The sequence below is a fragment of the Melozone crissalis genome, unplaced genomic scaffold, assembly GCF_028551555.1.
Source record: "Melozone crissalis strain CALT ecotype California unplaced genomic scaffold, PUWL_Pcris_2 ptg000014l_1, whole genome shotgun sequence".
Taxonomy (NCBI): Eukaryota; Metazoa; Chordata; class Aves; order Passeriformes; family Passerellidae; genus Melozone; species Melozone crissalis.
This window is the reverse complement of record NW_026535792.1, coordinates 748,104-771,236: the sequence shown is the minus strand read 5'-3', so window position 1 is coordinate 771,236 and position 23,133 is coordinate 748,104. Positions and strand designations below refer to the sequence as shown.

General features: G+C 59.7%; 1 protein-coding gene across 1 annotated transcript in view; it reads left to right on the top strand.

Moving 5' to 3' along the window:
• ADAMTS7 (ADAM metallopeptidase with thrombospondin type 1 motif 7) overlaps positions 1-19,698 on the top strand; it is a 34,338-nt gene extending 14,640 nt beyond the window's left edge. The window contains exons 15-29 of the mRNA XM_054272983.1: positions 2,265-2,434; positions 2,601-2,734; positions 3,239-3,359; positions 3,636-3,880; positions 5,095-5,236; positions 6,514-6,640; positions 7,088-7,301; positions 9,701-10,891; positions 11,212-11,593; positions 11,742-11,785; positions 12,186-12,338; positions 12,514-12,687; positions 13,290-13,436; positions 13,561-13,720; positions 19,532-19,698. Coding sequence (XP_054128958.1) covers positions 2,265-2,434; positions 2,601-2,734; positions 3,239-3,359; positions 3,636-3,880; positions 5,095-5,236; positions 6,514-6,640; positions 7,088-7,301; positions 9,701-10,891; positions 11,212-11,593; positions 11,742-11,785; positions 12,186-12,338; positions 12,514-12,687; positions 13,290-13,436; positions 13,561-13,720; positions 19,532-19,698 — 3,571 coding nt within the window. The remainder of the gene's footprint in view (positions 1-2,264; positions 2,435-2,600; positions 2,735-3,238; positions 3,360-3,635; positions 3,881-5,094; positions 5,237-6,513; positions 6,641-7,087; positions 7,302-9,700; positions 10,892-11,211; positions 11,594-11,741; positions 11,786-12,185; positions 12,339-12,513; positions 12,688-13,289; positions 13,437-13,560; positions 13,721-19,531) is intronic.
• The last annotated feature ends 3,435 nt before the right edge of the window (positions 19,699-23,133 follow it).

Here is a 23,133-nt window from a genome sequence, read left to right as displayed (position 1 = left end):
GGTGGTTCTGGTTCCATCCCCTGCCCCAGAGTGCTGGGGTGGTTCTGGTTCCATCCCCTGCCCGGAGTGCTGGGGTGGTTCTGCTTCCATCCCCTGCCCGGAGTGCTGGGGTGGTTCTGGTTCCATCCCCTGCCCGGAGTGCTGGGGTGGTTCTGGTTCCATCCCCTGCCCCAGAGTGCTGGGGTGGTTCTGGTTCCATCCCCTGCCCGGAGTGCTGGGGTGGTTCTGGTTCCATCCCCTGCCCCAGAGTGCTGGGGTGGTTCTGGTTCCATCCCCTGCCCCAGAGTGCTGGGGTGGTTCTGGTTCCATCCCCTGCCTGGAGTGCTGCGGTGGTTCTGGTTCCATCCCCTGCCTGGAGTGCTGCGGTGGTTTGCCTGGGAGGGATTGGTTCCATCCCCTGCCCCAGAGTGCTGGGGTGGTTCTGGTTCCATCCCCTGCCCCAGAGTGCTGTGGTGGTTCTGGTTCCATCCCCTGCCCCAGAGTGCTGGGGTGGTTCTGGTTCCATCCCCTGCCCGGAGTGCTGGGGTGGTTCTGGTTTCATCCCCTGCCCCAGAGTGCTGGGGTGGTTCTGGTTCCATCCCCTGCCTGGAGTGCTGCGGTGGTTCTGGTTCCATCCCCTGCCCCAGAGTGCTGCGGTGGTTCTGGTTCCATCCCCTGCCCCAGAGTGCTGGGGTGGTTCTGGTTCCATCCCCTGCCCCAGAGTGCTGGGGTGGTTCTGGTTCCATCCCCTGCCCCAGAGTGCTGGGGTGGTTCTGGTTCCATCCCCTGCCCCAGAGTGCTGGGGTGGTTCTGGTTCCATCCCCTGCCCCAGAGTGCTGGGGTGGTTCTGGTTCCATCCCCTGCCTGGAGTGCTGCGGTGGTTTGCCTGGGAGGGACTGGTTCCATCCCCTGCCCCAGAGTGCTGGGGTGGTTCTGGTTCCATCCCCTGCCTGGAGTGCTGCGGTGGTTTGCCTGGGAGGGATTGGTTCCATCCCCTGCCCCAGAGTGCTGCACTGTGACCCAAACAAAGGGCAGAGGCTCCGCGCTCAGAGATGTGAAACATATCCACAGTGTCCTTCAGTGACAGAACAGCAACCCAGGCATTCTTGGAGCCTGATTCAGAGTTGTTTTGAAAAATCCTGCTGCAGTTTATCACCCTGCTGCATTCCATCAGCCAGTGCTGGCTGGAAGTGCCCGGGCACTGCTGGAGGAGCTGCCATCTCCATCCTGGCATTTCTGCTGACCCATCTGCTCCCCACATGTCCCCTTGGTCACCAAACCCCTGCTGCACAGATTCAGCCAAAACCCCCTGGTGTCAGAGCAGCCTGGGGTGGGGAGGAAAGGGGCTTTTAGTGATGTTCCATGGGAGTTGCTTTTCCATGGCATGGGGAGCTCTGGCAGACCCAGAGTGAGCTCCTGTCCCTCCCAGCCATGTTCTGCCCATCCTCTTCCTCGGGTGAGTTTGGTATGTGCTGCTGGGCTCTTGAGGGAAGTGCTCTGTCGTCTCGGTCCTGGGTCAGGACCTGGATTTGTGTTTGACATAAACGCTGTGGCAGAGGTGCTGTGGTGGTTTGTGGAGTGTTCAAACACAGCTGTGGACAGGCAGGAGAGCAAACACTGGGAATTTCCCGGGCAGTTGTTTGCTTTGGCCACTGGAGGTAAATCTACAGCTTTGCCCTTGGGATGAGGTGAGAAAATGTGTGCTGGGCATCCCCCCCTCCCACAGCCATTCCTCAGGGCAGAGCGTGTAAACACAGCCCTAAAATAATCATTAGCTTCATTCTCTTCAGCACAGTGTGCCCAGGAGAAGGAATTCTCATGGGGTCCCTGGGACATGGGATGTGGACAGTGGTGTGACTGAAGGACAAGGCAGTGTGGCAGGAGATGGTGGCTGTGTTGTGAGGGTGTGCTGGCATCTGAGGAAAGCACTGCTGTGCTTCTCGAGTCTCTCTTGCTTTAAAAAGCCCCCTGTCAGCTTTGCCATTCCCTGGGGCAGCAGAGGAGCAGAGCCAGGAGGATTCCCTGGGCGGGATGGAGAGCAGCTCCTCCAGAGCAGCTGCAGGATGGGCGCCAGGATGGAGGGGCTTGGAGCCGCCTGCTCTGTGGAAGGTGGATGGAACACCCATGGCAGGGGGTGGGACAGGGACGGGCTCTGAGGTCCCTGCTGACCCAAACCATTCACAGCTCTGTGACTCTGAGGTCCCTTCCGACCCAAACCGTTCACAGCTCTGTGACTCTGAGGCCTGTGCCCTGCCAGCCCTGGTGACTGTGTTTGCCTCCCCCAGGCCCAAGTACGGGGGCCGGTACTGCCTGGGCGAGCGCAAGCGGTTCCGGATCTGCAACGTGCGGCGCTGCCCCCCGGACGGGCCCTCCTTCCGCCAGGTGCAGTGCAGCCAGTTCAACCCCATGCTCTACAAGGGCAAGCTCTACAAGTGGACACCGGTGCCCAACAACAGTGAGTGCAGGGCAGACGCCTCAAACCTGGAGCTGCGGTTTGTGTCCCTGCCTTGCCTCGCAGCCCACCCGTGCTGTGTTTTGTATTTTACGCCGCCCTGGGCTTGCGGGGCGGGTTGTGCTTTCGGCTCTGCGGTGCCGGGGCTGAGCGTGTGCCTGTTCCCCAGTGAACCCCTGCGAGCTGCACTGCCGGCCCGAGCACGAGTACTTTGCGGAGAAGCTGCGGGACGCCGTGGTGGACGGCACGCCCTGCTACGACGGCGACGCCAGCCGCGACGTCTGCATCAACGGCATCTGCAAGGTGGGCCGGCACCCGGGACACCCGGGCCTGGAGGGCACCCCCGGGGCAGCACCCAGCCTTGGGCACTCAGCATCCCCTCCCTCTGGTGCTGAGCTCGCTCCTTGTGCCGTTCCCCCTTGGAGAGCGTTCCTGGTTCCTGTGGAGTGAGTGCTACCGGCTGTGTCAGCCTCTGTGCTGGCCTCAGGGGGCCAGGGCACCACCCAGGCCAGGATGGGTGCAACCTGGAGCAACCTTGGAGCACCCTGGTCTCAGGGAAGGTGTCCCTGTCCATGGCAGGGGGCTGGAACTGGATTGTCTTTAATGTCCCTTCCACCCCAAGGCATCCCAGGGTGCTGTGAATCCAAGGTTCCTTCCAACCTAGGCTATCCCAGGCTGCTGTGAATCCAAGGTTCCTTCCCACCCAGGCCATGCCAGGGTGCTGTGAATCCCCTGGGGACGATGCAGCCGGGGCTGGGAGGGCCTGGGGGGTGCTGGTGTGTGTGGGGCTGACAGGCTGCCTTGCAGAACGTGGGCTGTGACTATGAGATTGACTCTCACGCCGTGGAGGATCGCTGCGGGGTGTGCCACGGGGACGGCTCCACCTGCCACACCGTGCACAAGACGTTCGAGGACAGCGAGGGGCTGGGTAAGGGCACCCACTGCTGTCCCCAGAGCACCCCGTGCTGCTCTGGCACAGCTGGGCTGCTGCTGCTCCTTTGGAACAGGAGTTTAATTCCAGCTTGTTGATTTTTGGGGATAAGGCAGCAGGGAACTCAGGTGGGGTTTGGTGCCCACTGGTGCCTTACAGAGGTGTAAGGATCGGCACAGTGCTGGCACCCGGGGGCACAGCACCCACCCAAGGACAAAAATCATCCCAGACACCTCTGACTCCCCCAAGCCCAACGCTTGGTTCCATTCCCAGGCTACGTGGACATTGGCATTATCCCCGTGGGAGCCCGGGAGATCCGGATTGAGGAGGTGGCAGAAGCCGGGAATTTCCTGGCGCTGCGGAGCGAGGACCCCGAGAAGTATTTCCTGAATGGAGGCTGGACCATCCAGTGGAACGGGGACTACAGGGTGGCAGGGACCACCTTCACCTACAAGAGGACAGGCAACTGGGAGAACCTCACCTCTCCGGGGCCCACCGTGGAGCCCGTGTGGATCCAGGTAGGATGGATCCAGGTAGGATGGATCCAGGTAGGGTGGATCCTGCCGTGGTCCCTCACAGCCCTCCCTGCATGCAGGGGATGGATCCTGCCCTCCTCGGGATGTGTTTCTCTGGGAGCCAGCACTGGGGCAGCCAGGCACACGCTGCCAGCCCGGGGATGTTTCCAGCCCACACCACTTGGATCTGAGCCTCGTCCCCTTTGCAGCATTCTGCAGAATATTTGCACGGGAGAGGGAGTGTGAGGAGAAGGAGCCGTTTCCTGAGGCCTTTCCCATATCTTATCACCAGCAGGGGAAGAGCCCCCGGTGCTTCTGGCTGGGCTGGACAGGAGGGAGGGAGGGAGCTGCCAGCCCACGCAGAGCTGTGGGAGTCACTGTCCTTGTGACCGTGAGGCCAAGCCTTCCTCTGCAGAAACCAGTGGGAATGATCCCACACGTGATGGCACAGCTGGCACCAGGCTGGCATCCCTCGTGGTGCAGGGGTGGTGGTGGACAGGGAGCTGCATCCCACAGACCCCCAGGATCCCCCTGCCCTGGCAGCCGCGGCTCAGCCCCACGCACTCCCCAGAACATCCCCTCCTTTGCACGGGCTCACCCCGAGCAGCCGCAATCTCCTCCTGCCTTTCCTTCGGCAGCAGCTCGGGTGGGATGTGAGCAGCATCCTGGGCCTGCTGCTGCCAAGGGCTGCTGTTAATGGGAGTGCTGGCGCGCTCAGCACCCACAAATCGCTTTCTGGGATTCATAGCCTAATTAAAACCCGTGGACAACAACGTTTCGATGTTCGTGGAGAGGTTTTGGAAAGGCGCCCTGGCTCTCCCGCCGAAGCTCCAAGAACAACAAAGCTTTGGCAATAATGGGAGTGCTTAGGCTAAGAAAAACAGGGATGAACTCCCGGCCCTGGCGAGGCGGGCGCTTCCAGCAGGGCTTGTGTTGGCCACGGGAGCAGCAGGAGCCCCTCTGCAGTGGGAGGCAGCTTGGGAAATTCCACCCGTGGGCAGGGACACCTTCCACAAACCGGGTTACTCCAAATCCCCCCCAGCTCTGTTGGGGTGCTGGGCACAGGGTCGCGTCCTCCTGGTCCTGCTGGGCAGCTCCTTCACCCTGGGCAGCCCCCGGGGCAGTGCCAGCCCCCACTGCCCTACCCAGCCACCTCCTGCCTGTCCCCTGTGTCCCCCAGCCCCTGTTCACCCTGTCTCTGTCCCCTGTGTCCCCAGCTGCTGTTCCAGGAGACCAACCCCGGGGTGAGGTACCAGTACACGATCCAGCGCCCAGCTGACAGCGAGAACGAGATCGAGCAGCCCGAGTTCCTGTGGCGCTTTGGCTCCTGGACCACCTGCACGGCCACCTGCGGGACAGGTGAGCACAGCCTGGGACACGGCTCTGAGCAGTGGGGCATTCCTGGGAGCCTTTGGGATTCCTGGCGCTTGGGTTTCACGGGTGCTAGGGGAGAAGCAAGGCACATCTGCTGAGGTCGTGCCCGCGGTGCTCAGCAGGAACCCCAGGGCTTTATCAGTGCTCGGTGTCCTGTTACCCTGCACGGGATGGAGACAAAGGAGCTTTAGAGAAGTCAGGGAGTGTGGAAGGGCTGTCTCCTGCCTGGCTGGGCCTCTCCAGGGGGAGGATATCCAGGGTTTTACAGAGAGCACTGCGGTCCCACAGTGTCCGTGTGTGGATGTTTGCTTCCCCCCTCCTGCCCCACTGGCTGGGTGTCCCAGGGTCCCCAGGGCAGCTTTTGGGGCAGGGGGACATTTCTGGAGCACTGCCAGGGGAGGCTGGAGCAGCAAGCATTTCCTCGAGAGCAGCTGGCACCGGAAAAAAGGGGAATTCAAGGACACTTGTGCTTTCTAGGTAGCACAGAGTGCCAGGACATGGCTTTGTTTGAAACCAGCTTTTCTATGTATGATTCGAGTGCTTGGCTTCCAGAAGGGAAGGGAAATAGAGGAGTGAATCAGGCAGGGGTCGGGTGAGGGTGAGGAGGGCTGAGCCCCTCTTCCTGCTCTGAGTGACGATGTGAGATGAGATGGGGTTTGGGAGAGCTCACAGCGAGCCTCTGGTGCGTCCCAAGGCCCTGCAAGCTCCCAAGTGCTTGAGCCGGAGCCCAGCCCAGCAGCTTCAGCAGGGTTCTGTCAGTCTCAGCTGGGTCTGTGGTGACAGCTCTCCATGTCCCAGGTCAAGTACGTGTTACAGAAACGGGGACAGGGCTGGAGCGAGGCCGTGTGCTGAGGTCACCATGAAACCCCTGCGAGCAGCCTGGGGACGCGAGGCCTTGGGCAGCGTCTGTCCCTGAGCTGGGCAGGGGCAGGGCTGCCAGAGGAGCCCAGTGCTGCCCCTTGGGTGTGCTCCGGGCAGTGGTGCCAGCCTGGTGCAGCTCCGTGGCTGCACGGCTCCAGCTGCCATCCTGCCCCGGTGCCAGGGCTCTGTGAGGGCAGCTCAGCCTCAGCACCAATGAACCTGCACCTTCAAGTGGTGCTTTCATTTCCTTCCCACTGTCCTGGCTCACCGAGTGAACCCTCCTGTGCCCTGCTGGGTGGTCGGGTTCGGTTTCCAAAGCAGTGCTGGTGCCTGTGTGGTGTCAGTGCCCCCAGGGTGGCTCTCCGTGCCCGGGGGTGCCCTGAGAGCCCGTTTTCCCACAGGGGTGCAGCGGCAGGTGGTGCACTGCGTGGAGAGGCTGGCGGGGCTGGTGGAGGAGCGGTTCTGCGATGCCCTGACGCGCCCCGACGACCAGCAGCGCACCTGCAGCGAGGAGCCCTGCCCAGCCAGGTGCCACCCGCCCTGTCCCCCCTCCCTCGCCCTGGGCAAGGGCCCCAGGCCCTGGGCTGGTCTGTGACAGCATCCCTGGGGCTGTCTGACTGCTGCAGGCATTGCCTGTCCTCAGGCTGAGCCTCACAGATGGTCCCATCCTGGCAGGATGCTCCTCTCTGCCTCTGTGCACATAGCCCTGGCACAGCCTGGGGACTGTCCCATCCCTGACCCTCTGTCTGAGCTCCCAGACCTTGGGCTGACACATTTGGGATCCTCCTTTCCCCATGGCCTCACGTGATGGGCAATGGGATGGATTCTGGGGCACAGCTGATTGCTCTGGCTGAGATCTTTCTCTTCTTATTTCCCCTTATTTCCCCCCACCATCCCCCCATTTCCCCCGTTTCCCCTCTTTCCCCTCTTTCCGCCCCTCTTTCCCCCCTTTCCCCCCCTTTCCCCCCTGTGCAGGTGGTGGGTGGGTGAGTGGCAGCAGTGCTCAGCCACGTGTGGCCGGGCAGGGCTGATGAAGAGGACGGTGCTGTGCATCCAGAGCGTGGGGCTGGACGAGCAGCGGGCCCTGCAGCCAGCAGACTGCCAGCACCTCGCCAAGCCTGATGCCACCATGCCCTGCCACCCAGAGGTCCCCTGTCCCTCCCCGTGGGCTGTGGGCAACTGGTCTGAGGTGAGAGGGGACACTGGGGATGTGCCAGTGTCTTACAAAGGGGCGGGAGCTGGGGACGGGGGTCCACGGACACCTCAGTCTGCCCCAGAGTGATGCTGTGTCCCTGTGGGTCCCCATGGATGGGGATTCCATTGCTTGGGGAGGTCTCATGGTGAGGATTGGGGAGTTTAACTGTGCCCCAGCTCCCATGGATGGGAGTTCCATTGCTCATGGAAGTCTCAGGGTGAAGAGGAGGCATTGGGCAGTTTCTCTGCCCCAGCCCTGAGCTTTGCAGCCCCCTCACCCACACAGGGTGAGGGCCACGCTCTGCTTGGCACAAGGAGGGCAGAAATGATGTTTTCAGCTGGACATGGCTTGGAACAGCCTGGTGTATGGGAAGGTGTCCCTGCCCAGGGCAGAGGAGGTGGAACTGGATGATCTTCAAGGTCCCTTCCAAGCCAAATGATTCCATGGAGTGATTAATGGTGACATTCTCTGTAGCCTTGATTTATTTTTCTGTTTTTGTGAATCAGCTTAGCCACAGGCTGAGGGTTTCAAGCAGAAAATGATAACTCCTAATTTAAACAGCCGTTCCAAAAGTGTTCAGAGTGAAGACAAATATCAGGAGAGAAAGGGGAGAGCCTGGGAACAGAGCTTGTTGCTAAGGAACAAATGGAATCAAATGTGAGCAGAGGATTTGAAGGCTAGATGAGAGCGAGCTGGAAATATTTTTCTAGGGGCCCACAAAAGCCACAATTAAGGGCTGAGAAAGAGGGATGCAATGATTGAAAGGGAAAATTACGGCTTGTAGGTGGGTCAGAGCTGGGCAGGGCAGCCCCAGCCCTCACTGCTGGCCTCTGTGGTGTTGGCACCAATGGATCTGTGAGCCCTGGAGAAAACGTGTTTGGGATTTTGAGGTTCTGTAATTTTTCTGTCCTTTAATTTAAAGGGAGAGCCCTCTTTCTTTTCCATTCTCACCATTATTAGGGGATTGGAGGGGCTGGGAAGCTTCCCAGAGCTGTGGCCCTTCTGTCAGCAGAGCCAGCAGGGTGGCACAGCTTTGTCTGCAGAGCCCAGGCAGCAGCAGTGTGCCCACCTGGCACTGGGCACCTGGCCCTGGCACAGGGGCTCTCTGGGGGCCCACAGCTGCTTCTCACTGGGGCTCAGTGCCTCAGGAGGACCCCAGAGCTCTGCACACCCCGCTTTGTGGAGTTTCCAAAGGAGCTGGTTTGTGGTTCTTCAGGGCAGCAGCTCCTTGCAGCCCTGTCACAGTGTTGGTGTGGTAATGGTTGATTCCAGCTCTGGAAATGCCTGGTGATGGCCATTCCCAATGGGGAATCCTGGAATGCTCTGGGGTGGAAGGGACCTTAAAGCCCATCTGGTTCCACCCCCTGCCATGGGCAGGGGCACCTCTCACAAGCCTGGGTTGCTCCAAGCCCCAAATGCAGCAGAAAATGCTGCTGTTCTCCTTTCCAGCTCCTTTTGTGCTGGCCCATCTCAAAGAGCCCATTATGGGGGGATGCTGTGGCCCCACAAAGCTCCCTCCTGACCTTTGCTTTTTCCCTGCTGGGACAACACCCATGTTGTTGTTCCCTGCTTCAAAGAACGCTCTTCTAGAAGAAGAGCTGCAATTCATGGCCATAGGTCACAGGAAAGGCCCATTAGCTCATCTCACCCCTGCCCTTCCCAGCCTCCATCTCCCGGGAAAACTGGGCAGGAAAGCAGGGCAAGGATCACCCTGAGCAAACCCCCACAGCCCCAGCCCTGCTCTGGCACGGTCTGCAGTGGGGCTTTGGGCAGCAATGCTCTGCTGCCAGGGCGGGACTGGCACAGGAGGGACTGGCACAGGGGCCCAGGTGGGTGGTGGGAGCTGGCAAAGGGACATTGAGCCCTCACAGAGGGAGCACTGGCACCACTCCTGGCCTTGCCCCTCTGTGACCGTGTTCACAGGGGTCCCAGGATGAGGGAAGAGATGAGGATCTGACTCCATGTTTCAGAATAGTTTTTGATTTATTATTTTATTATATATATTTATTTATATATTTTATATTTATATTTATATATATTATAGATTTACATATTTTATGATATATATTTACATTGAAACTATACTAAAAGAATGGAAGAAAGGATTTCCTCAGAAGGCTAGCTAAGAATAGAACAGCAAAGAATGATCACAAAGGTTTGTGGCTCAGCTCTCTGTCCGAGCCAGCTGGGCTGAGAGTGGCCATTAATTACAAACATCTAACACGGGCCAATCCCAGATGCACCTGTTGCATTCCACAGCAGCAGATAATCATTGTTTACATTTTGTTCCTGAGGCCTCCCAGCTTCTCAGGAGGGAAAATCCTAAGGAAAGGATTTTCCGTAGAAGCTGTCTGCGACGCCCCGCAGCGCTGTCCCTCTCTGTTCCCTCGCAGTGCTCGGTGACCTGTGGGAACGGGACCCAGCGGCGCCCGGTGCACTGCAGCAACAGCACCGGCACCCCGTGCGAGCCTGCCCACAGACCCAGCCCCGAGAGGGCCTGCTCCTTGCCACAGTGCCACCAGAGATGGGACAGCACAGACTGGTCTGGCAGCGGCTCCTCCAGCAGGGAGGTGTTTAATGACATCCAGTACATCCCCAGCAAGCACGTTCCTCAGTTTAACCCCTTCGTCCCACACGGGCCGGAGTCCAACGACGTCAACGTCATCACGGAGGAGGACTTCTCAGCCAGGAAAGGAAACGTCTTTGTGGATGACTTTTACTACGATTATAACTTCATCAACTTCCACGAGGATCTGTCCTACTACCCCTTCACGGAGAAGGAGAGCAGAGGCGAGGAGCCAAGGGCAGAGCTGAGCACGGATGGCACCGAGGGGCCCTGGGAGGTGCCCACCGAGGCCCTGCTCACCACAGGGCTGGGAGCAGAGAGCCAGGGGCAGCCAGGCCCCCAGGAGGAGCACACCTCTGCCCCTGTGCATGGGCGAGACACAGAGCCCGGGGGTTTAGGCAGGAATCACCTCCTGAGCACGGTCCCCGAGGATGTGGGATCAGCTACTCCCACATACACCACCCATGCCTTTTTGGGGGAGCAGGAGGAGGAGGATGCCGTGCCTGTGCCCCACTCTGAGCACCACCCGCCCACCCAGAGCTCCGTGAGCCCTGACTCTGCACACCACGGCCAGGCAGGGCCCTGGCATGAGCCCCAGGGAGCTGTGCCCAGCAGGAGCAGCCTGGGGCAGGGTGTCCCCGCTCCCTGGGGTCCCCACCCCGCCGGTGTGGGCTGGGGCAGTGCCCGGGTGGATGTGTCCCTGGGGCCAGCAGCACGGGGCAGCAGCAGCAGCGAGGGCACACAGGGACACGGCACTGCAGGGAGAGGCCACGGGGACTCCAGGGAAATGGCTCTGGCCACCAGCAGTGACAGTCCTGGTGCAGCCCCGCAGCCCAGCGAGCAGCACGGGTGGGCAGGGGTGCCAGAGGGGATGCCGGAGGGGATGCTGGACACGCGGGCAGGAGGGCAATCCCATGGCATGCAGAGGGCAGATGCTGCCTTGCCCACCCCGCAGGGCCCGGGCTGGGATGTGGCAGGGAGTGCTGGCAGCCCCCACCCTGTCCTGAGCCCCCCTCCTGTGGGTGCTGATGGGGCTCCCGTGGGGCAGGGAGGGCTCCAGCCAGAGCTGCACAGCCCCACAGCCCCCACCTCCACCCCCTCTATGGCCACAACAGCCCCTGCAGTGTCCCTGTCCCCTGCCATGGCCGGGCCAGCCCCCCAGCCCACCCCCAGGGGCCAGCAGGGTGCCCTGGGCCCAGCCGTGCCCACAGCCCCGGCTCATGGCCCAGCTGCCCACACTGCAGGGTCCCCCCGGGAGTGGGGGGCACAGGGGGTGTCCCTGCACCCGGATCTGGCATCGTCCCACAGCGAGCTGACCTCCCATGGGACCCCCCTCAGCATCCCTGCTCCGAGGGATCCCTCACCATGGGCACCCCCCGGGACACCAACGAGGGACCCCTCACCATGGGCACCTCCAGAGACACCAACGAGGGACCCCTCACTGTGGGCACCCCCAGAGACATCAATGAGGGACTCCTCACTGTGGGCACCCCCAGAGACATCAATGAAGGACTCCTCACCATGGGCACCCCCAGGGACGTCACCAAGGGACCCTTCACCGTGGGCACCCCCAGGGACACCAACGAGAGACCCCTCACTGTGGACACCCCCAGGGACACCAACGAGGGACCCCTCACCATGGGCACCCCCAGGGACACCAACGAGGGACCCCTCACTGTGGGCACCCCCAGGGACACCAACGAGGGACCCCTCACCATGGGCACCCCCAGGGACACCTGCCTCCAGTGACGGGGGGCAGGAGTTGTCCCAGCCCACCCCTTTGCCCCCCCCGCTCTGGGAGAAGAGGCTGGAGGAGGAGGAGGAGGAGGAGGAGAAGGAGGCTCTGCTTCCACCATCTACCCCCGCAGCAGCCACTGCCAAGCCCAGCTGGGAGGTCGGGAACTGGAGTGAGGTACGTGGTGAGTCCCATTGACAGTGTGACAGGGCCAGTGTGGATGTGAGGACCTGTCCCTGTCCTGGCTGCCTCTGGGACGTTTCTCTTGGCAGCATGGGGTCATTAGTGCTATTTAGGACTGGGGTCATTAGTGCTAATTAAGAAGCAACTGGTAATCCAAAGCTACAGGCACCCCCAGCCCCAGGGTGCTGCCCCATTTTCCTCTCTGCTGTGGCCATGAGAATCCAGGGAGCAAACCCTGAGCAGGGAGAGGAAGGGTTGGTCCCAGCCAGAGCAGAAACAGCTGGAATGGGCCATGGAGGAGCATGTTCCTCCCCTTCCCTCCCCGAGTGCTGCCTGATGTGGGATTGCTGAGAGGGGTTTTGGGGCGGGTTTTTCAGCGTTCCCTGTGTTGCAGTGCTCGGCCACGTGCGGCCTGGGCGCGGTGTGGCGCTCGGTGCGCTGCAGCAGTGGCGCTGACGGTGGCTGTCCCATGGCCGACAGGCCCGTCCCCGCCCGGAGGTGCTCCCTGAGACCCTGCTCGGCCTGGCGTGTGGGCACCTGGAGCAAGGTACGGGGCCCACGGTGGCTCTGTGTCCTTCCCCACCATGGCTGTGTGTCCCTCCCCTCCATGGCTCTGTCCCCTTCCCCACAGTGTCTCTGTGTCCCTCCCCACCGTGGCTGTGTGTCCCCTTCCCCACCATGGCTCTGTGTCCCCTTCCCCACGGTCTCTGTGTCCTCCCCAGTGCTCCAGGAGCTGCGGCGGGGGCACCAAGGTGCGGGACGTTCACTGCGTTGACACCCGGGACCAGCGGCTGCTGCGGCCCTTCCACTGCCAGGCGGGGCTGGCACAGCCGCCGGCACAGCTGCCCTGCCACAGTGCCCCGTGCCTGGACTGGTACACGTCCTCCTGGAGAGAGGTACGGGCTGGACTGGGCCCCGCTCGGCCCACCCTGCCATGGCTGGGACACCTGTGCTATCCCAGGTGGCTCCAAGCACCAGTGTCCCACTGGCCTGGGCTCCGCTCGGCCCACCCTGCCAGGCCAGGGACACTCCTGTGCTATCCCAGGTGGCTCCAAGCCCTGTGTTCCACTGGCCTGGGACACTGCCAGGAATCCAGGGGTACCCACAGCTGTGCTGGGAACTGTATCTCGGCTCTTTGCCACTCTCACAATTCCTGCCCAAGCTCCCATCCATCCTTGCCCAATCTTCCATCCATCCCTGCCCAATCTCCCATCCATTGCTGCCCTCTGGCAGTGGGAGCGATTCCCTGTGTCCTGTCCCTCCATGCCTGTCCCCAGCCCCTCTGCAGCTCTCCTGGAGCCTCTTTATGCCCTGGCAGGGCTCTGGGCCCTCCCTGGAGCCCCTTTGGGCCCTGGCTGGGCTCTGAGCTCTCTCCGAGCCCCTCCAGGCCCTGGCAGGGCTCTGGTCTCTCCCTGAGCCCCCCCAGGCCCTGCTGTGTGCAGCAGGGGCTCAGCCCTGCCCTGCCCTGCCCTGCCCTGCCGTGCCGTGTGTCCCGCAGTGCTCGGAGCCGTGTGGCGGCGGGGAGCAGGCCCGGCTGGTGACGTGCCCGGAGCCGGGGCGCTGCGAGGAGAGCCTGAGGCCCAACAGCACCCGGCCCTGCAACAGCCAGCCCTGCACCACCTGGGTGGTGGGCTCCTGGGGACAGGTGAGCGGGGTGAGCCCTCCAGGGGCACCTGCAGGGAATGGGGAACCTGGGGTGGCTCTGTGCTGTCCCAGGCTGCCCAGGGTGGCCCTGGGGCTGTCCCAGGCTGAGCCCCCGGTCCCCACAGTGCTCGGCTCCCTGCGGAGGGGGCATCCAGCGGCGGCAGGTGAAGTGCATCGACACCAGGACCGGGGTGGCCGAGGAGGACAGCAGCATGTGTGACCACGAGCCGTGGCCAGAGAGCATCCAGAAGTGCAACCCCCAGGAGTGTGACAGCTCCGAGGCAGGTGAGCTGAACCGGGCTGGAGAATGGTGTGGGAGATCTGGGGAGATGGAGGGAGTGGTTCCTACATGGATTGTGTAAGGATGACTTGGCTGCTTGATGATTCAGTGGGAATGTTGTAACTGTAAATGTAAATGTCCAGAGCGTCTGTCCCTCAAGGGACCAGCAGGGTTTTGTGAGCTGGGATGGGCTTGCTGGAGTCAGCAGTGTCACCCAGCACAGGGACACCCCAGGGACCCTGTGGGGTGAAAGGACCCATCCAGAGGCAGCAGGGCTTTCAGGGAAAGGAAGGCACAGGGAATACCCAATGATGGAGCTCTCAGGAAGCTGTTCAGTGGTAAAGTCCCAGAACACAAGACTTGTGAAACAAACTGGGTCCAGCATGATAAAATGGAACAAAGGAACAGTTCTCCAGCATCTTCAGGTGTGTCTGAGGAGGTGCTCCAGGGAGCCAGCCCCTGTTTATCCTTTACCTGCCCCAGCTGCAGCCACGGTGCTTGGCCACACCACGGGCACTCACTTGGCTTCTCCTCCCTCTTCCACTCACAGAGATACAACCCAAGCACCAGGCACTTCCCTGGGAATCAGAAATCTGGGCACTGCAAGGGTTAACAGCGCTTACAGAAATGCAGAATAATGAGGGATTAGATGTCACTGATATCAGCAAGTCAGTCACTTACCAGCTTTATCTCTTTAATGTGCCTGTGCAAAAGAAAATCTCTGGCTGCCCAGAAGGTATTGTTGGGCCTCCAGGAGGTTTGCTGGCCAAAGGGAGGGCTGAGAGGTGGGGCAGGGGGGCAGCAGTAGCTGCCTGGGGTGGAGGAGTGGATCCATGGCTGCTCCACACATCCCTAAGGTCCCCTCTGGACACCCACTCCAGCCTCCCAGCTCTCCTTGTTTATCCCGACACCAATTCCAGAGCAGGCAGCGCTGGCTTTGGTTAGCTGGGATTTGGGCACTGGCACTGCTGGCCATCAGGATGTTTTCAGCCATGAATCTGCTCCTTTTCTGGAGCATTTGCAGGGCCATGGGGCACTCCAGCGTTTAGGAAATGGTGAGTCAGCCCTGCTCAAGACGCGATGTGCGGTTCCGGCTGTTTTGGTCAGGGGAAAATTTCCGTGCCAGGCTTGGTGATGAGAGCTGTGGAGCCAAGGCTGGACCAGAATAACCACTGAGATGTGTAGGAAGCACACAAGTAAATGGTAAAAGCCTGGATCAAAAATGACATAAATGCTCTGGCTGCAGCCCAGGGCAGGAAACGCCTCTTGGAAATACAAACGTTTCCAGCCAAAGCATGAAGGGGAGCAAAACTTTCACATGGCAGGAAATCCCAGATGTGTAAATGCGCAGGCAAAGGCTCCCAGAAAGACAGAAATGTAACTCTAGCCCTTTCCTGTGCTTTAGGGGATCTTTACTGCACAAATGGGCTCAGGCTGGAGCGATCCGTGTTTTTGTGAGGAGCGCAAGGAGCCTCTCCCTCCTCTGCACAAGGTGCCAGGGCTGGCTCTGTGACTGCCCATGTCCTCACTGGACACAGAAGTGCCAATAACCCCAGCAGGGTTTAAATGTTCAAACCATTATCAGATGGATGTGGGGCAGAGATGGAACAGATGAAGCACAAACAAACATCTCACAGCAGTCGGCTCCTCAATTAAAGGAGGTCGGGATTAATTAGAACCAGAGTTCTGAGCTGTTGCCAGGTTATAAATTAATTGGAGATTCCGCCAAGGTTATTTTTGAATGTGGCTGTTGCCTTACAGCTGCAGCCAGCTGTGAGGGTGTCCTTAGATGGCTCCTGGGAGCTCCAGGGCCGTGGGCACCCCAGTGCCTCCGTGTGATGCTCCAGAGCCTAGGGATGTTTATCTGGGAATTGTTTGTGCTGTCATGGAAAGGAGCTGGGCCCAGGTCAGCGTGGGGGCCTGGAGGAGCCTGCAGCAGTTCATCCAGATTTAAACCAGATCAGACAGATTTAGACCAGAAAAGTGGGAATTGCTGTGCACTGGAGGAGGAATCAGGGTGAACGGAGCTGGTCACTCAGCTGGTCCCTGCAGGGGGGTGGCTGTGCTGGGCACAGCAGCTCCTGGTGGTGGTGGTGGTGACACATCCCTGCCCAGGCCAGAGCAAGGCAGCCCTGGGTGCTCATCAGGGCCATACCATGGAATTAATCAGTTCTCTCGGGCCCATTTCTCCAGATCTGATACCAGGGAGGTCTCTGAGCTCCCCAAATCTGCCCAGGCAGGTGATGGGGCCAGTTGTTGGCTCCAGCAGCAAACACAGCTGCTCCACAGGTGTCTCAGCCTGGAATTCCAAGGGGATGAGGTGCAGGCTCCACTGGCTGAAGGACAAGGGTGTGTAAAGTGCTGTGTGTGTGTATCCAGTGGTGCAGCTCCTCTGGGACAGGATGGAGCCCAGCCCGTGTCCTGGGAGCAGCAGTGCCTGGGGCCAAGGAGTGAGGGCTCTGCTCACACAGGGTCAGCCCCTGACACCATCTCTGTCCCACTGCTCCTGTTTGCTGGCTCCTTAGCCAGGGCTGGCTGCATTTCCATTAATTGCCAATTAAACGTGCTGCTCCTGCTTGCTCTGAGCGAGGAAATGAAATTGTCCGTGGCTCTGCAAGTCACAGAGTTCATCCACAAGGGATCCATGTGGGAAATAATTGCAGCAAATCCCAATTTTCTCTGCCATTTGAGCGTGTAAGTCCCTATCCGAGTGGCGGGGCCAGGAGGTGCTGCTGAGTGAGGCATGGAGAGCAATTAATTAACTGCTAATTAACAGCAGGAGCCAGTGGGAAAGGGATGCTGCAGAAAGGACTCCCTGTTTTGATAAAATGTAGGAGAAAGATGTTGTCTGCAGCAGGGCTGAAAACTGTGGGGTTTGTGGGTTTCTCCCAGTTTTGCCAGCTGTGGCTGTGTCAGCGGGGATGAACCCCATGCATCCCCTCCATCCCCTTCATCCCATCCATCCTCCCCATCCCCTCCATCCCCTCATGCTGACCAGACACCGAGGGAGGCACCTCAGCCCCAGAGCAGGACCCTGGGATAATTTACTTGTTAAATTCAGCCTTGGCTCTGAGAGCGTCCCGAGGGCCAGAGGTCAGCAGCCTAATTCCCTGGATTTGCCAGCTCAGCTCCGAGCTCAACCTTTCCTTGTTTTCACAAAACCTGTTCCAGGAAGTTTGTTTTTCCCAGGAATAAAAGTAAAAGCTTAGGCCTGGCTGGCAGAAGCTTAAATGAAATTTAAAGCGACTTCCACGCCGACCTAAAAAAACAGCCCCAAAAAAAGTGGGGGTTTTCAGTCCCTAATGTGCTGACTTAGCCTGGATTTTTAAAGCCCTGCTTTAAGCTATTTCTTTAGCCTAAAATTTGGCACGGAATTATGGAACGTGTTTCCAAATGAAGTGCGAGCATTATATAAAAAATTGTTAATAGAAAGAAATAGCAGTAAAAGAATTCAATGAAAATTGGGTGGGTTCTGTAGGTCCCTCTCTGAAGAGCTGACAAATTAAGTGCTTATTGCAGCTTCCCTTGCCCAAGCCCAAATTCCAGGGAGGAATCAGCAGCTCAGCCAAGATTTTCAGACCTGAGGCTGACCCTGCACGCATCCACCCTGAGACTGAGCAGGATCTGGGAGAGTGATGGGAACTCCGCGACTCCCACTGGCTGCACGGAGCTCAGGGAGCGCTGGGAACGCTCTCAGGCCTGGGCTGGGACCGAGGGGGTGTCCTGTGCAGGACTGGGATGGTCCCTGTGTGTCCCTGCCAAGCTGGATATTGGATCGTCCATGAGGTCACTTGGCCTTGGAGCCCGGGGTGCTGCTGGGGTCTCCTGTGGGGTCAGCAGAGCTGCAGCCAAGGGTGCTGGCTGCTCTCCCCATGCCCAGGCCCATCCCTGCTGTTGTGCACAGGGAGCCCATCCTGGGTGCCTGAGGAGCTGTTCAGAGAGCAGTGACCCCTGGCAGGGTGGGCTCGGTGCTGCCTGGGCATGGGGCAGGGACAGGAATTTCCTGATGGGCCCAGGAATTTCCTGAGCCGCTGGAGAGGGAGCAGGAAAGAGCTGAACCATCACCCCAGGCCTGGAAAGCAGCGTGAGCCTTCCCAGCTCTTTCCAGGGAAGGTGGCTTGGTTGTGGTCCATAAATAACTTTCTAGGAAGCTGTAAGTGCTGAATGTCCGGAGGGGCTGGGCAGGCAGGGAATATCCAGCAGTGCCCAGGGCATTCCCACCAGGGCAGAGCATCCCCCAGCAGTGCCCAGGGCATTCCCACCCCTCCATGGGCATCCCCCAGCAGTGCCCAGGGCATTCCCACCCGTCCATGGGCATCCCCCAGCAGTGCCCAGGACATTCCCACCCGTCCATGGGCATCCCCCAGCAGTGCCCAGGGCATTCCCACCAGGGCAGAGCATCCCCCAGCAGTGCCCAGGGCATTCCCACCCGTCCATGGGCATCCCCCAGCAGTGCCCAGGACATTCCAGCCTGCTCTCTCAGCAATGCTGATCCAGCAGTGCAGTGATAAATCGCTTTTTGGGGACACAGGGACACCCTGGCTGGGCGCAAGGAGCTGCAGCTCAGGAGGCAGGGAGGAAATACCTCAGCTGAAACAGAAAATAAGTTTTAGAGCAGTGTAGTGGCCTCCTCTCTGCTGGGCTGGGGGAGGGGGCTGTGGCTGAAATCCCAAACCAGGGAGAAGTCTCTGCTCTGCATCTGCCACATCCCTTGCTTCAGCCCCTCCCGTGGGAATGGGGGCAGCAGCCCTTCCCTCAGCACAGCCTTTGTTCCAGAGGGGACAGGGAGAGGGCCAGTGGTCAGCCAGAGCTCCCCTGTGTCCTGAGAAAGAGGAAATCCCATTGCCCTGCCCCATTTCTGTCCCATGGCCCAGGGAGAAGCAACGGGGGGTTGGCCGCAGAGTGCATCAGCTCTGCCCTTTTGCAGAGAAAAGCTGTCGTCTATTTTAGTTCCTTGTACAGGAGGTAAAATTGGAATCACAGAATCTTAGATTTCAAGCTTAGGCTCGGTTTTGAGTTGATGTAATTTATGTGAGTCTGACACCGCTGGGTGAGAAGCTGCAGGCTCAGCGAGTCGGGCCTTGCTCTGAGATAGAGAAGGAGGAAATCAAAAACTCCAACCAAGCAGCTCTGTATTTATATAAACCATGAGTACTTGGGGATGGGTCTGTGCTGCTGGACTGAGCCCAGTGGGGCCTGGGCTGCCCCTGGAGCAGCCGTTCCCTAAACAAAGCCTGTCCTCAGAGCAGCACCAGAGTTGTTCTGAGGGCTGCAGGACACCTGCAGGAAGCGAACCAGATGATGCAGGTTCTCAAAATAACCTAAACAATTCAAAGAAAAAAGGAATTCTGGCCTTTCCGCCACTCTGCTGGCACTGGGGGGCTGCAGGAGGTAACACTGGGGGGGTTTGTCCCCTGCACCTCAGCTCTGTGCCCTGGGCAGGTGCTCTGGAGCTGCTGGCAGAGCACAGGTGTGCTTCCTGCTGGGCATGGGCAGTGCCCCAGGTGCTTTGGCAGCAGCACAGGTGTGCTTCCTGCTGGGGACGGGCAGTGCCCAGGTGCTCTGGAGCTGCTGGGGACGGGCAGTGCCCAGGTGCCCAGGTGCAGGAGGGCTCTGCCCTGTCCGTGTCTCCGCAGCCTTGCAGCTCCCACAGATTCTGGGTCGGTTTGGCTGGAGGGACATTAACGATGATCTCGTTCCCACACCAGGCACCTGGTGCCCGTGGTGCCAGCGATGATCTCGTTCCCACACCAGGCACCTGGTGCCCGTGGTGCCAGCGGCACTGACACCCTCCCGTGCTCCTCTCTCCCCTCCAGGTGTGCCCTGCGAGCGCGACCGCCTGAGCTTCGCCTTCTGCCGGACGCTGCGGCTGCTGGGCCGGTGCCCGCTGCTCACGGTGCGTGCCCAGTGCTGCCGCAGCTGCCAGCCTGCCCTGCCCGCGCCCGGGCAGCAGCGCGGCCGGCAGCGCCTGGCCCGCAGGTGACGGCGCCGTGCCCGCCCGGGCTGGCACCGCCGCTCCGCGTGCCCGGCGCGCCCGGCTCTCCGGCCCCGCCGCTCTCAAACGGTGCTCAAACCATCCCCGGGGCTGCTGCTGGGGCTGGGCAGGTCCCGCTGCTCCCCACCCACACCCAGGGGATGCTGCCGGGGTCACCCTGCCCCAGCGTGCCAGCGGGAGGCAGGGGAAAGGGAACTGAAAGCAGCAATAATTTGGGGAGAACCTCTCAGAAATGCTCATGGTGCTATCATTTGACATTTGCAGCCTCTCGAAGGTGTTGGCTGGCCAGCACGAACCTTGATTTTTATTGTTATTTTTGTATCTCTGAGGTGAGCATCCAGCATTCCACCGGCTCTGCCGACCCTTTGGGGTAGGGGTTTTTTATTTTAACTTTAAGGGACTTGAAGCTGGCAACCCACTCGTGTAATTTTCATTAAAATGTTCACACACTGAAGCGAAATAGATTTAATTTAAGAAGTGGAGGCAGGGCAGAGGAATAGTTTCAGCTTCAGCTGGGGCTGTGCAGGGCTCTGTCTCCCCACTGCTGGCTTCCTCTGCCAAAGCCATTGCTGTGTCCCTCTGGAGCAGAGGGCAGCACCAGGGACACCGAGGTTTGGAGCCCACCAGGGCATTCCCCTGCATGATTTGGGCAGCAGAGGGAAGCTGCCCTGGCAGTGAGTGGCACATCCCCTCCCTCGTGGGCAGCCAAGTGCTCAGTCCCTGGATTTCTCTGTGTAGCAGTGTAATGCTTGGTTAAGGTGTTTTTCTGTGGCCTTACGGGCTGAACCCTTTTTTCCCTGCTTATCTAGATTCTCCTCTGTTAAGGTTAGCTGATTTTTAACTAGAATATCCAATTTACTCTGAGGCACAGCCCCTACTGCCTGCTCCCAGAGCGGTGTGGGAACAAATCCCTGCCTGTCTGAGGAGGGATTCCTGCCAGGTTGGTCTCTGGAGGAGGGCAGGAGCCTTTAGGTAGGAATTCCTTTCCCTATTACTCTTCAGGCTGTGGAGGGTGCCCAGAACCTGGGGGACCTTGAAGGGCAATCCTCCCTGCGTGGGCAGAGCCAGGCTGGAGCCCATCCCATTTGGGCTGCAGAGCTCCAGGTGCAGCAGCACTCAGCCCGAATCCCTGTGTGTGATTTGTATGTAAAACACAAGCCATGACCTCACCATTTGTGCTTTATTCCGTTTCAAGGCGGCGTACAGTTTTTATGGTCCAAGAACCTGTGTCCAGTCCTGGTTTCCTTGTCCCCAGCACCATCTGTCCCACACCCTGTCACCCTCCCAGGATTGCAAAGGGACGACCCTTGTGCTGGGGTCTCGTGGCCACAGCTCACAAACTGTTAAATTAAACAGTTACTGAAGGAAGCAGGTGGGTTTCACATTTTCTCCTCTCCGTGGGGAATTCTGAAGGTTTTCAGCTAATTGGAGATGGTTCAGGCACTGGCAGCAGGAAGGAAGGATCAGTTTGCATCTGAAAATCATTCACAGCTGCCCTTTGCAACTGGGATTTGTTGATTAAAACATGAGCCGGGCTGATGGGGTAAATCAGTTCTACAAATCAATTTATTTGTGGCACAGGACCTGGTGAGCCCCTCCTGCAGTGCCTCTCCACGTGCAGGGTCCCAGCTGTGGCTGAGGGCACGGGTAATCCCTCCTGTGGGACACCAGGCCGCTTTTAGCCACATAACAAGCACAGAAACTGCATTGTCAGTGACAATAAAACACATCTGGCTTAAATATCTGCGATATTTTCTTTCAGTGAGACACCTCCAGTGAGTGTCTGTGCAAGGAGGCTCTTCACAAGGGCTGGCGTGACAGGAGAAGGGGGAATGGCTTCCCACTGACAGAGAGCAGGCTGGGATGGGATGTAGAAATGCCTTTTTCCTTCTTCTAAAGGCGCTTTTATTGTCTCAACACAAGCAGGATGTTATTCAGACAGAGCTGCTGCGGTGGGGCGAAAGGAGGAAAGGGCTCGTGGATCAAAAGATGTTTGAAATAGGATCGTGGAATGGTTTGGGTGAGAGGGGACCTGACAGACCATTCCAGTCCTACCCTGTGGCAGGGGGAGGAACTGGATGGGCTTTCAGGTCCCTTCCCACCCAAAGCCCTCCGTGCTTCCATGATCTCCGGGAGGACTCTCTGAGAGTGCGCGTTCCCAGCTTTGGAGGAGCATCCCGAGTTGGCTTCAGACCAGAAGTCAGACCTTGGTGCCTGCCTTGGTCACCCCCAGCCGTTTCCACGCTGGAGCCAGGAAGGAAGAGGAGCTCGTTGGTGGGGAAGCAGCAGCAGCAGCAGCAGCTGTGGAGGAGCCTGTTTGTGCCTCAGGCCCTCGGGAACGCTGCAAGCGCTTCCGCAGCCCCGGGAGCTGCTGGATGTCCTGGCAGAGCACCTGTGGTCACAGCTCTCAGACCTCACCTCTGTCCAGGCGCCTCTGTCCAGCCCAGGTGACCTCACCTGGAGGGATTCGGCTCCCAAGGAGCCAGGGGGGACCCCAGTCCTGCACCATGGGCTGGGAGGGACACAGTCCCAGCCTGGGCAGGCAGGAGCCAGCAAAGCCAGGGGGGCCAGGAGCAGCTCAGCTCCCACCTGTCCTTTCCAGATAATAATAACAAATGGGTTTATTTCCTCCTGTTCTTAAAACCTCCTTGTGCCGCACAGAAAGGCTTCACAGGCCCAGCACAGAGGGGCAGCGAAGCCAGGACAGCAAGGGAAGGAGCTGAAAAATGTCACTGGTTGATGTTTTTGTTTGGGTTTTATTGGCAGCTGATCCCTGCCAGCTGCTCCGGGAGGGAACAGCCCTCACCCATGCCCCCACCTCGGGGTGCTGCACCCCGGCCGCAGCTCCAGCAGCTCATCCCGGGGCTGCCATTGCACAGGGACATTCCCGGGGGGATGTAAAGCACAGAGAAGGGCAGGAGGGGAGGGAAAGGAGCTGCCCCCTCCCCAGCTGGTACCAGCGCACGCTGTGTTCGCTCACCCGGAGCAATCACTTGGTTGGGAAATTCAGTAAAGCTGTTCCACATGTGGGAGGGCAGGGCTGCCCCAACCCACAGCCCCCAGCCCGCTCCGAGGGAAGGCTCAGCCGGGCGTAAACATTTAGAAATACCCACGCGATAAAAATAGCTCTGTCTGTACACGCGACTGCTCCGCTGCCGTCTGCGGTGAGTAAGTTACACCCCGAGTAAAGTGTGTGCAAACCCGAGCGCTCTGCGCGGCCCTGGGGCAGGGGAGCAGCCCCCGGCCCTCTCCTTCCTCCTGCAGCCGGGAGCTCCGGGATGGAAACGGGAATTCAGCCCTGGAAAGGCGGCTGGGTCCCCGGGATGGATCCCCGGGCCGGATCCCCGGGATGTTCCCGGGATGTCCCTGGAGCCGGGCCGGGTCCCCGAGCTGGATCCCCGGGCTGGGGCCCCGGGATGGCCC